Here is a 12,505-nt window from a genome sequence, read left to right as displayed (position 1 = left end):
TACATTTTACTGTGAAAACAACTAAATAAAAGTGATAAAAGGCTACAAACTGGATTTTTTTGACTAGCTTCACCAGAGTTTCAATGTGTGTAAACGGTCTTTTTGCCGTCCATCATGGCGAACGGGGCGGTCCCATGAGTGGCGTGACGTCACGTGCAAAGGGCCAATAGCCTTCTTTTCAGGGCCCTAAGCAAACAGCAGTATGACACCTTTAGATGTTATATTTACACACATGAGTACAATGCATTTATAAGCATCTAATTTGAGCATCAAACTGCTAATTATATTTTATTGACCCAGTATGATGAAGGTTTTAGACACAAATCTAAAGGTGAGAATGTCTACGAGGTTTATGCACTTTTTCATGAGCTCAGATGTAAAATGTGTCGTCTGCATGCTACATGTCTCTGAAAAGGCTCAAGATGTGCTTTGTTTTGGAAGATTTGATGTATGAACTGTTGATGTGAACACAGAAGAGCTTGTTCTTTCTTCACAGGTTCAGGAGTCATGAGGAGTTTGCGGATTTAGCAGCAGTATGATGTGATTTATGGGACTGTCTGTTTTTAACAGGTTTTTCTCTCATCCACAGAAGAGCAACAGATTTAGAATGTTTTAACTTTTTTTTGTTAAATGTTTTGTCTTTCTTGCTTCTTTATTATTTTCAATCAAGTGGTGTGATTTTGTTTTTTATGATTTTTTTATGTTTCCTGGTGCCCAAACTTTTCTTTTTCTTTGTTTAGAAAGGGGTGTGTACCTGGGAGTTATGTAGTTTGTCACATCAGATTTAAATAACGATGCCACGGTCCACCTTACTAAGTCTGATGCTTCATTTTGCACTAATATCACTGAGACTGAAAGCATCACCACTTGAACCACAGCTGAACCGGACTATTTGGGGGCTTTTTTTTATTAATTTACATATCAACATAAATGTATTTTACTGAATCATCACTTATATGCCCTGAAAATAGAAATGTGTGTTTACCTTCCTCCAGATTGTGAATTGGCTACAAACTGAAATGTTTTAAGTTGAGTCAGAAAACATAAATAACTGCAGTTTAACACACCATCTTTAACCGACCATGAACTGTGCTGCGCTCCATGAGCAGATAACAGATCGGAAACTGCTTTCATGTGGCGGCTCATTAACTCTAGCTGACTTTTTCAGTCTTTCGTTGGACCGTACGACTTCATACAACCTTAATGGGGTCTGCGAAGTGGCAGCAGATGTTGTTTCCCTTCTAACATACCTTTCTCACCCTCCTCCTCCTCTTGCTCACCTCATCCTGTGCAGGGGTACTTTAGTGATCCCTGGAATGTGTTTGATTTCCTCATCGTAATTGGCAGCATAATAGACGTCATTCTCAGTGAAATCAACGTAAGTACGACGCCCCCTTTCATTGTCTCTCCTCCTCTGTCGTGTCTTTCCTTTTCTCCCCTTTTTTGACTCTTCTAAATTGAGCTGTTTCTGTCTTGTTCGTCAGCCTCTTCCTTCTTCCTCTTCTCCTCTTCCTCCTCCTTCCTGTCCCTTCATACTTAAATCCAAGATGACCGCTGCCACTCAGGGGGAACTCTCTCTGAACAAGATCATGCTGTCACCAAAGGAGTGGGCACAGGCAGGGTTTAGCTGTTTTGCTCTGGTTTGTTTATCTTTCTAGTTCTTGGACTACTTTAGGGTTTTATTTATTTATTTATTTATTCTGGTTACTCTGTGGCATTTACTCAAACTGAATTTACCACAAACTAACTGAACTAACCCACTTACCAGTCACAAACTCACACAGCTTTTTAACTCCAACAAAGGGCACTTTTGTTGTTGTTGTTGTTGTTGTTGTTTGTTCTCGACTGTTGATCTTAATGACATTTCCTCTCATGGACGAGCATGACCAGTCGCTGCTGTTCCTCCTCTGCTGTCCATCTCTTCCAGATTGCCCCTTCTCTTTTGCCTTTTATTTTGTTAAATCTCTCCCTGTTACCTCCTACTCAGAACTCCAGTGCTCATGTATGTAATGTTTATTATCTTTCTTTTTTCTCCTCTCTCCTTTCATTTCTGTTTTTTTTTTTCATTTTTTTGATGTCTTGTGTTTTGTCCTATTCTTTTCTGTTGTTTTTCCTTTCCTTCCCACCCCCACGCAGCACTATTTTGTTGATGCATGGAACACATTTGATGCCTTGATAGTTGTGGGTAGCATTGTTGACATAGCGATCACTGAGGTTAACGTAAGTAGTCCAACTCCCTCCCTCCCTTCCTGCCTGATCTGCCATTCTCTCACACACAAACAGACCGAGCGTCGATTCCTATCTTGCAAGCTTTCAGATGATCAAAAAACTTCTTCTGAACTGTATTTGAACGTCTCTGGCATGTGAAATATCTGCATGTTGCTCTATAAACTGTAATTTCCTTTTAGGGCAGAGCTTTTTAGAGTTATAATACCTCTTCTACATATGACTTATCCTAATCTTCTTTGTAGTTTTCCATGATTTCAACAAAAGTAGATCATAAGCTCTATCTACTTGTTTTCCAGACCCCCCTTCCACTCTTTTTACTTCTGTTTTGATGCAAAAGTCTGAGATTAATTCTTATTATTTTATTTTATTTGGATTTCTAAAAATTGGACGTGGCTTCAGATAGGTAAACAAGCCTCGGTCTGTTGAGCATTAATTTCATTGGAGATTTCTGCATTGGTCAGCAGAACCGTGACTGCATTTCCTCAGCACTTGGTTTGGGTACACCTGTTCAGATGTGTCATCATTGCCACAGAAAACGAAGCATCACTGTGGCATGATGGAAGCTGTATAGCATGACAGATGCAAAGGTGGTACATGCAGGCCTGTTAGTGTCAACATTAGATCAGCAACACATGCCAAAACATTTTCTTGCATGAATGGACAAGTAGAAATCTTTTGAACCAAGTGGTTTTAGGCTAAAGACCAAAAACACCAAGAATTTATGAAACACGGGAAATCCCTAAAGTTCACATGAGAAAAATGCAAGTTGCTTTTGTCAAAAATGTGCATACATGGGGTCAATTTCATCCATAAATGGATTTATTCAGTACCCATGAAATTCATGTAAATGTATGCATGAATCCATTTATTATCAGCATGGGGCCTTATGGTCAGCGGTGGGTCTGAATAAGAATGAATACCCGGAGTACTAAATGTTGAGTGTCTATTGTGACTTCTGGGGTTGTTTTTATTTATGAGACACTGAAAATGTTTTTGGCAGGAGAATTGTTGGGAAACAGGACAAAATCTAGATTCAGTTTTTGAAGATTTCTATGCTTATTTAAAGGTGTGGAACACTCATTTAATAAATGCATATGCAGTGGTCTCTAGTAAGGATAAATGCCTTGTAAGTCATAATCTGGGGAAACAAAGCTCTGGTGCACCATTTTCAGGAAATGGTATTGAGCCACATCACAGCTGAGCTTCTTATTTCCTGATATTTGGACATCTCCCCTCTGATTGGCCAACAGCAACATGACTACCACTGACATCATTAGCCCTGCAACATTGATGTTTTATCTCCACAAATAGCACAAGCCTGGAGGAGTTCTGCTGTGTGGTGGAGTCGCTAATGCTAACTGTTAGCTTCTACTAGTCGAGACGTTCTCTGATGTTTACCTGGACGCTAAAAAATCAAAAACCTTCTTTGTCGAAAGTCAAGATGGATGAGTCCATAAATAATAAGTGACAGTGTGACGTAGATCTATCAGGATTTTCAAATCCTAGCGTTTCACCGTCTCTTTTTCTATCAGAAGCCGATAATGATCAGACAGATGATTTTAAAAATGGTTTTTTAGTGTTCCACATCTTTAAAAGTAATATTCAGACCAAATGAGTAGATGAAAGAGGAGCTGATTACTGTTTAATTACTGTTTAATATCTGTTCACTAAATGTGAATCTACACTTGGTCATTTCAGTTCAAATATAGATGATTTTACTTTAAGGTTTGAGAGGACATAGGCTTCAGCTGTTAGATGTGCATGATGCGATGGTGTATTCCAGGGATCTGGAATGCAGTGTGTTCCCTCTCAGAAAACACTGGTCTGGCATACCAATGGGGCGGATGTATCTCCCAGGAGAGAATGAGCTTTGCACTTGTTCTCGTGTCTTTAGAAGGGAGATCCATTTGCACTCATGTGAAGCTCATAAGGCTGCTTCGAAAAGACACAGGACATAAACTGTACCAGGACAGGACATGCTTTATTCAGCCATTCTCTGTACCTTTGTGGTGGAAATGTAGTTGTGGTTCCTTGAGAGCGAATATACAAGGAACGTGTTATTTAAATGCATCTATGAAGAGCAAGCAATATTTACTTATAACAGCTTTTAGGAAAAGATCAGTGGGGTTTACTTGGCCAGCGATGCACACCTTTGTCATCACACCTTGGTCATCTATACAGTTCACAGATTTTTGCACTGCACACTTTGGTTTGGAGTTTGCTTTTATTTTGATTGATTTGAACAAACGGAGATTGACTGATTGATTTAGCTAGCTGAATGAGACATTATTTTCAGTTTTTACTCAAAATTTAAAGGCATGACTGAAGATATCTAGTTCCCCTTTTCCTTTGGTGTTTTGTAATTATTTACTTATTTATTTATTTATTTTGGGGTGATAAGATAGATGCCCAAGCAACTTTTTTCTGTTTTCTTTTTTCTTCTTTTTAAGAAACTCTCCGCACTTCAATCTGGAACTTTGTGACTTTGACATTTTAAACGTTGGCCTGATTTTTTACTGCTTAGCAACATATCTAGAATACAAAATCAGCAGCTCCTCCATTTTTTATTAATGCTGACAGTGTACAGTGGAGTGCAGTGACGGGCTAGCTTTTAAAATGTTATTTTTTCTGTTTGTAGTTAATATTAAAAAGCCAATTTATGCCATCTGAATTCACCCACATCCCTGCCCTTTGGGTATTTGCTGACTTAGATTAGCTAAATTTATTTATTTTTTCTGACCCATAAATGTTTCCTCAGTCCCGGGTCTCTAATACTCCCCAGCGACCTGCGGGTGCTTCTTAAACTTTTTCTGGATTTTTTTACATTTTAGTTTGGTTTGAGTAGAACGAGTGTGAATAGATTGGTAGTGGATTGCTATGAGCAGTGTCTTGCAGAGGATGCTAACATGAACTGCATCAACTTCTCTCTTTCTCTTTGGAATGCCTCCTCCTCCTCTTTCTATCTTCCTCCTTTTCTCTCTGAACTTCTTACTCTTGTTTATGTTTATTTCTCTTTTTCTGTCGTTTTTCCTCGTTGGTTTGCGGTGCTGCTTGCTCACCTAAAACAGCAAGCTGGGTAACACAGGTCTGTTTTAATACGGTTAACTTGCCCCAAACCAAGTCAACCTTTGATTGGCTATTTAAGGTACGTTAGACCCCAGTTTGTTTGATTTATTCTTTTTCATGGAGGAAAAATCCAATGTATTGATCAAAAATGGGTGAAATAGCCTCAAAATTTTAAACAAAATGACACCTTTGTTACCCATGGCAATGACCGAACTGTTGAATTTCTTTGCCTGACAAAAGTCTGATGCTATAGGAAAAAAGGGTTGATTTAATTTCTTTTCCTTTTATTTTATTAAATATTCATAATTTCTTCAGTGGAATTAATTTCCTTGAAATGCCTTTCCTTTGGGTTGGTTTTATTATTATAAAAAACATAAAAAATTCTACTTTTTTCCACTTACATTTCTAACGTCTTATACTTTATTTTAATTTAAACAATAATGAATCCAAAAGTAAATTTACACTGAAATGTATCACACTGAGACACAGAATCTCCTTAGTGATGCAGTAGACACACATTCCTGCATACTCCCCCTACCCTTCCCTTCATCCATTCCCTTCCCTTCATCCAGCCATTCCTCTCTCTTTGCCTTCCTTCCTTCTTTCCGTTCTTTCTTCCTCCATCTATCAACCCTCTCTATGCCCTCCTTCCTTCCTTCCCTCCTTCCTTCCTTTCTTCCTTCCTTCCTTCCTTCCTTCCATCATCTATTCCTCTCGCTATGCCTTATTTCCTTCCTTCCTTCCTTTCTTCCTCCATCTACCACCCTCTGAAAGGCCTCCATCCTTCCTTCCTTCTTTCCTTTCTCCCTCCATTATTCTTTCTCCCTTCCTCCCTCCATCATCCTTCCCTGCTCCCTCCATTCTTCCTTCCTTCTTTCCTTCCTTCCTTCTTTCCTTCCTTCCTTCCTTCCTTCCTTCAGTCATTCATTCCTCGTTCCTTCCTTCCTTCTATTTATCCTCCATCTTCCCTCTCTCCATGCCCGTCGTCCTACTTTCCGTCCTTCCTTCCTTCATCCCTTCATCCCATCCTTACGCCCTCCATCATTCTTCCATTTTTCTTTCTTTCCTTCCTTTCTTCCTTCCTTCCTTCCTTCCTCTCTCCATGCCCTTCATCCTATTTTCCGTCCTTCCTTCCTTCATCCCGTCCTTCCTCCCTCCATCATTCCTTCCTTCCTTCCTTCATTTATTCCTTCCTACCTTCCCACCCCATCATTTTTCCTTCCTCCCTCCACATTCTTCCTTATTTCCTTCCTTCTTTCTGTCTTTCTTTCTTCCTTCCTTCCTTCCTTGACATAACCCTCTCTCTTTCCTTCCATTCCTCCCTCCCTTCCTTCCTTCCTTCCTTCCTTCCTTCCTTCTTTCCTTCCTTCCTTCCTTCTTTCCTTCATCCATCCCACTATCCATGCCTTCCTCCATCCATCAGTCATCCTTCCTTCCTTCCTTAATTCATTCATAAGTCCCTTTCTACAGTCTTCTCACACAAAAATCAACAGTGTTTTTACCAGCTGCCTTCTTACCATATGCCAAATTTCACACCCCCACAGACAGTTCTATCCTCCAGACTTTTCTTCACAACAACACATTATTATTTATTGGTGCCATGTTTACTACTTAGATCCCCTGAACAAAGTATTAACTAAGTATACAATGGCCCTGTTACAATCACTCCTCGCTTTCTTTGTTCCTTAAAAAAAATACATTCTAGTTTATTCATCAATATTTCATTTTTCTTTTTCTGCTCTTGTTTCTGTAATTCTTCTTTTCATTCCTGATTTTTACCATTACTGCTCATTTATTTATTTATTTGCTTTGATACTTTTTTGCTCCTTTTTGCACGTTTCCTCTCAAAGGTTTGATTACCTTTGGAGGGGGGAAGCCATGGCTCTAGTTTTCTCATCTGTTTTGTGATCCTGAGGCATTTTAACATGGCCTGAGCTATAGATTGATCATCCAGTTAAACTATGGCTCCAGTCTGAAATGATGCAATCCCAGTGACGACCAGCAGGTTTCTCCCTGTGTCGTTTTCCAGATTAATACCTTAATGTGGTCGTTAGCTGCTTCTTTGGCTTGAGGGCAACTTAAAGTTAGGGTCAATTACAAAAAAGCAAAGATGAGTTTATGTGGTTTACAAGTTGCAACAAGTTTTCTGGTCAAAAAGATCAACATGACAAAAACCAGATTAAGTGAACCCAGTCTGAGTCTCTAACGTAGCTTCAGCGGGCAGAAAGAAAACGGATGGAAGCGCCACATCAAGCATGCTCATAAGAAACAGACAGCCCTTCCCATCACCCCGTTTTCCAGACTTTAAAGGACTGGGCGGATGTTTCCCACACAGCGTCTACACTTTTCAGTCTTTCAAAGAAGGTGATTCAGATTAAAGTGGTCTATGAGGGAACAGCAGCAACACCACACACACACACACACACACACACATCCCCCTTTGGGCTCATAAGAACAGACGTTTGCCACCACCATATGATTAGACACACACACCCACACACACATACTGTAGAGTAACACTAAAACACGAAGGCGCAACTCCGGTGCTGATCTTTGTTGCCTTTCCTTAAAGCCAGCTGACTCCTCCTCGTCCTCGTCCTCCTCCTCTTCGTCCTCCTCTTCCTCCTCTTCCTCCTCTCACCCCCCTGTGGTAAGGCAAATGGTACGCCCCGACGGTAACCTCGTTCGCCTTCCTAATTCCACCACCATCATTCCATCCCTCCATCCTTCCATTCCTCCTTCTGCTGTGCCATCCATGGTATGACGTCAAACTTTTGGCTTTTCATCCAGCTTGTCATCTTCGTTCTGCCGCTCGTGCTGTGATCTTCTGCAGCATGCTCACAGTTATATTCATATATGTGCCTGTACCTACAAAAGTTTTGAGCCATCACTTGTTCCTTTTTAGATTACCTCCAAGTTGCAAGTCTTTCTTGTAGTCTTGTAACATGATCTTGATCCATTTTCTTTCAAGGCTTCTCAGTTTTTTTCTTTTTATTTTGTCTCCATTTTACTTAAGACCTGTCTAATCCTTGTACCTGATCACACCATTATATTGTGTTGACAAGTAGAGTGTGTTACCAAACATTTACTGCCGATGATCAGTCTCCAAAGATCATGTTTTAACCTGAAACTCAAAAATGCATCAGCTACTAAATGTCTAAATTATTGGGTTTTTTTTTTTTTTGGTAGCATTAGCTTGAAAAAGTAGCACTCTGATAGATTTCTAGTGACAACATGTTAAAAATCCAACTTATAAGCATTTCTTTTAGTCAGTTGTCGTGTTTTGACACTTTACCTTTTCCGTGGTTAAGTTTGGGAGCCTTGATTGGAGTCTGATTGATTCAAAAGTCAAAGTAAAGTATAACTAATATGTTTGGCAGATGATGGTCAGGTACAAGGACTGAAACAGAGAACATTTTAGAATATTGGTCTATGGACCACTTAAGGTCCATAAGAAAGTCTGGCAACCTGGGAGCAAAATATAAGGAAATGAGGCAGGACTTAGAACTTTTGTACAGTATTACATGGGCACACACACACACACACACACACACACACACATATATATATATATATATATATATATATATATATATATATATATATATATATATATATATATATATATATATATATATATATATATATATATATATATATATACATATATATATATATATATATATATATATATATATATATACATATATATGTATATATATCTATATATATAGATATATGTATATAATCTAAAATGTGTGTATGTGTGTGTGTGTATGTGTGTGTGGTGAAGGCCACTTTCATTGAGTCGTTTCCATGGCACCCTCCATCACCCCGATCATGGGTGTGGTATTCTTCATGCTATCACATTGGTGCAAGCCATCTTGGTCACACTGTCTATCTATCTATCTATCTATCTATCTATCTATCTATCTATCTATCTATCTATCTATCTATCTATCTATCTATCTATCTGTCTGTCTGTTTGTCTGTCTGTCTGTCTGTCTGTCTGTCTGTCTGTCTGTCTGTCTGTCTGTCCATTTATCTATCTGAACATTCTCAAATATTTTGTCTTCGGCCTCTTTCTCTCCTCTTCCCTTTATCTCTGTACTTTTCCTGCCCACTGTTCCAACTCTCAGTGGTGGAGTGGTGCCCACTGTGGTCCAGTTGTGGAATTACTCGCAGGACTGAATTGTGACTCCCCTCCTGTGAAGGACGTGTCACTTTCAGCATATCTGCCATTAGAGTCTGGGACCAGTCAGACCAGTGCATTGTCAGAAATCTACGACTAGAAATAAACTCGTGTTTCCCTTCAGGATTATTTAAGTCTAAAAATGAGAAGAACTGGAAGCACTGAGTCGTGTAAGGATTACATCTCCCGTCCCAGACTGCAGCAGTATATGTAGAGAGTGGCGAGTTCTTTGCTGGAGCACACAGTGTGTTCTCTGTGGGGTTTGCATAGAGCATGATGACTTCTTGGAAAAATACAACTGGCAACAGGACTTGGAGGGCAGATGGACAGATGTGTACGTTGACTCTAAATGAATATTTTTAATTAGAGAGATGGACCTAGTTTGATCTGTCTTGACTGTCAAGGAGCTAAAATAGTTAGATCTGTGTAGAATGTGATGTTAGTCACGACGGGGTGTGTGTGAGTCTTTTTAGGTTAAAATTGTGAGTAATCATCGTAGGTGTCTCTTGTCTGTTGTATGTGGTGCATCCTATTGTACAGGAACCCTTTTGTTGTTGTTTTGGCTTTTTGTCTCAGAGAGCAAACAGCAGCGGCATGAATAAATAAATATGAACAGCACTCAGCTTTATGACTAAATATTTAAACATGGAGCTACGTTCGGTTTGCGACCAGCAGTTTGGAGAGAAGTGCGCACCCGACTGAACTTTGCAGAGACGTCTCTGAGAAAAAATTCTAACTTTCCAAAACAAATCAAAAAATTGTTTGAAGGCAAAGTGATGCTCAGATGTTCTGAAAAGACAAGTACAGATGAATCTTGTAGTGTTGCAGCTTACTTTTGTTTACAAAAAAACTGTTGTTTTAGGGGCAGCGGTAGCTCAGGAGGTAGAGCGAGTAATCTGGAGGTTGCAGGTTCGATCCGGCTCCGACTAGAGAACGCTGCTGTTGTGTCCTTGGGCAACACACTTAACCCACCTTGCCTGCTGGTGGTGGTCGTAGGGACCGGTGGCACCTGTGTTCGGCAGGCCTTGCCTCTGTCAGAGCGCCCCAGGGCAGCTGTAGCTACATCGTAGCTCATCACCATTGGCGTGTGAAAGTGTGTGTAGGGTTAGAAGAGGAGCTTGTGCTGAGGTGTGTGTGTCCAGTTTGCTGCTGGATGTTTGTAGTTTGTTGTTGCCAAGTGATTCATCCATGAAGTCACAAAAAGAAGCATGACTTCCCAGTTCTCTCCTAGATCTCTTCTGTATGATTAGCGTGATGAGGATTGTGTTTTCCATTTCATAACCTAGTGTGTGAGTGTGCATATTTCTATTCCTTACTCATCTGCATGTGTTCCCATGTGTCCTTTTTCCCCTCTTAAAAATAAATAAAAATGACACGAACAAACCCCACTAAAAGGGACTTCAGAATTCCGAAGAGAATGCCAGGATATCCATTACCTTCTTCCGGTTGTTCCGCGTGATGAGGCTGGTGAAGTTGCTGTCTCGTGGGGAAGGAATTCGAACCTTGCTCTGGACTTTCATCAAATCCTTCCAGGTGAGTGGAAACCCAAACACACCATGATGGCCGTTTGGCTTCACACACACGTGATTTTATGCTGCTGGGTTTCGTTCACGCGTCTCCTCTCTTCTCCTTTCCTTTCAGGCTCTGCCCTACGTAGCTCTGCTCATTGTGATGCTCTTCTTCATATACGCAGTCATCGGCATGCAAGTGAGCTGTCGCTGCCTCGTCCTAAATGCACCTTTCTGAAAACAGTTGAACTGTGATTCCTTTTAACTTCCTTTGTCTCACTCTGACATCATTTCCTGCGTAGATGTTTGGGAAGATAGCGCTGCGGGACCACACACAGATCAACAGGAACAACAATTTCCAGACATTCCCTCAGGCCGTGCTGCTCCTCTTCAGGTGAGAAAAATTGTAATGCCCCTTTAACATCATTTGTTTATACCTTTAGACTGTTCTGCCACCTATTTTATTCTAAACTGATTTTAGTTTCTGCTCATGTTATCCCGCCTTTTACATCAATAACTCCCTGAGTTCCAGTTGCTGCAAAATGCAGTTTTAAATCCAAGGAAGAGACTAAAGTTGTAATTAAATGCTTGAAAGCTCCACAAAATACTCCCAAAAAGAATTAAAACAAATGATTATTTTACATATTTTATTTATACGATTGGGTGCTTTTTAGTTTACATCTGCAACAAATGAGTGTGCCTATTTTGTGTGTGTGTGTGTGTGTGTGTGTGTGTGTGTGTGTGTGTGTGTGTGTGTGTGTGTGTGTGTGTGTGTGTGTGTGTGTGTGTGTGTGTGTGTGTGTGTGTGTGTGTGTGTGTGTGTGTGTGTGTGTGTGTGTGTGTGCATTTGCATTGTGCACACTTCAGATGTGCAACAGGCGAGGCGTGGCAGGAGATCATGCTGGCGTGTTCACCCAATCGGCCGTGTGAAAAAGGCTCGACCCATGAAAACCACTCATCCAACGAGGACTGCGGCAGCCAGTTTGCCATCATTTACTTTGTCAGCTTCTACATGCTTTGTGCCTTTCTAGTGAGTACAAAAGACTGAAAAAAAGCATTTATATTTTTAAAAATTAAAGAAACTATTCATTATCATCTTCTAATCACAATGCCTGTTGTTTCCCAGATCATCAACTTGTTTGTGGCTGTAATCATGGACAATTTTGACTATCTGACACGTGATTGGTCAATTTTGGGACCACATCATCTTGACGAGTTCAAGAGAATCTGGGCTGAATACGACCCCGAAGCAAAGTAAGTTTCAAAGTGCAGACAGAACATCTCATCACAATATGAAGCTGAAATCATCTGGAGCCGCAAACAAAAGTCCCCACACGCTCCGACCTCTGTGCTGTTTTCAGGGGAAGGATCAAACATTTGGACGTGGTCACTCTGCTTCGGAGAATTCAGCCCCCCCTCGGTTTTGGAAAGCTCTGTCCTCACAGGGTGGCATGCAAGGTAAAGACAGCTCTGCAGATTCATGAAGACACTCTGCATGTCTAAAACCACT

General features: G+C 40.4%; 1 protein-coding gene across 21 annotated transcripts in view; it reads left to right on the top strand.

The window, feature by feature from the left end:
* Positions 1 to 12,505, top strand: part of cacna1c (calcium channel, voltage-dependent, L type, alpha 1C subunit) — a 231,613-nt gene that overhangs the window by 206,546 nt on the left and 12,562 nt on the right. For 13 of the 21 annotated variants that reach the window (XM_070548924.1, XM_070548927.1, XM_070548967.1 and 10 more), the window contains 8 exons: positions 1,295 to 1,378; positions 7,868 to 8,053; positions 10,883 to 11,020; positions 11,129 to 11,194; positions 11,298 to 11,389; positions 11,863 to 12,025; positions 12,122 to 12,249; positions 12,357 to 12,453. In XM_070548924.1, coding sequence (XP_070405025.1) covers positions 1,295 to 1,378; positions 7,868 to 8,053; positions 10,883 to 11,020; positions 11,129 to 11,194; positions 11,298 to 11,389; positions 11,863 to 12,025; positions 12,122 to 12,249; positions 12,357 to 12,453 — 954 coding nt within the window. Of the gene's footprint in view, positions 1 to 1,294; positions 1,379 to 2,136; positions 2,221 to 7,867; positions 8,054 to 10,882; positions 11,021 to 11,128; positions 11,195 to 11,297; positions 11,390 to 11,862; positions 12,026 to 12,121; positions 12,250 to 12,356; positions 12,454 to 12,505 lie in introns of all 21 variants that reach the window. The other 8 variants (XM_070548957.1, XM_070548940.1, XM_070548926.1 and 5 more) reach the window with 5 other exon arrangements.

Source organism: Nothobranchius furzeri, chromosome 1 (genome assembly GCF_043380555.1).
Source record: "Nothobranchius furzeri strain GRZ-AD chromosome 1, NfurGRZ-RIMD1, whole genome shotgun sequence".
Lineage (NCBI taxonomy): Eukaryota > Metazoa > Chordata > Actinopteri > Cyprinodontiformes > Nothobranchiidae > Nothobranchius > Nothobranchius furzeri.
Note: the sequence above shows the minus strand (reverse complement) of the source record. Positions and strands in the feature narration are given on the sequence as shown.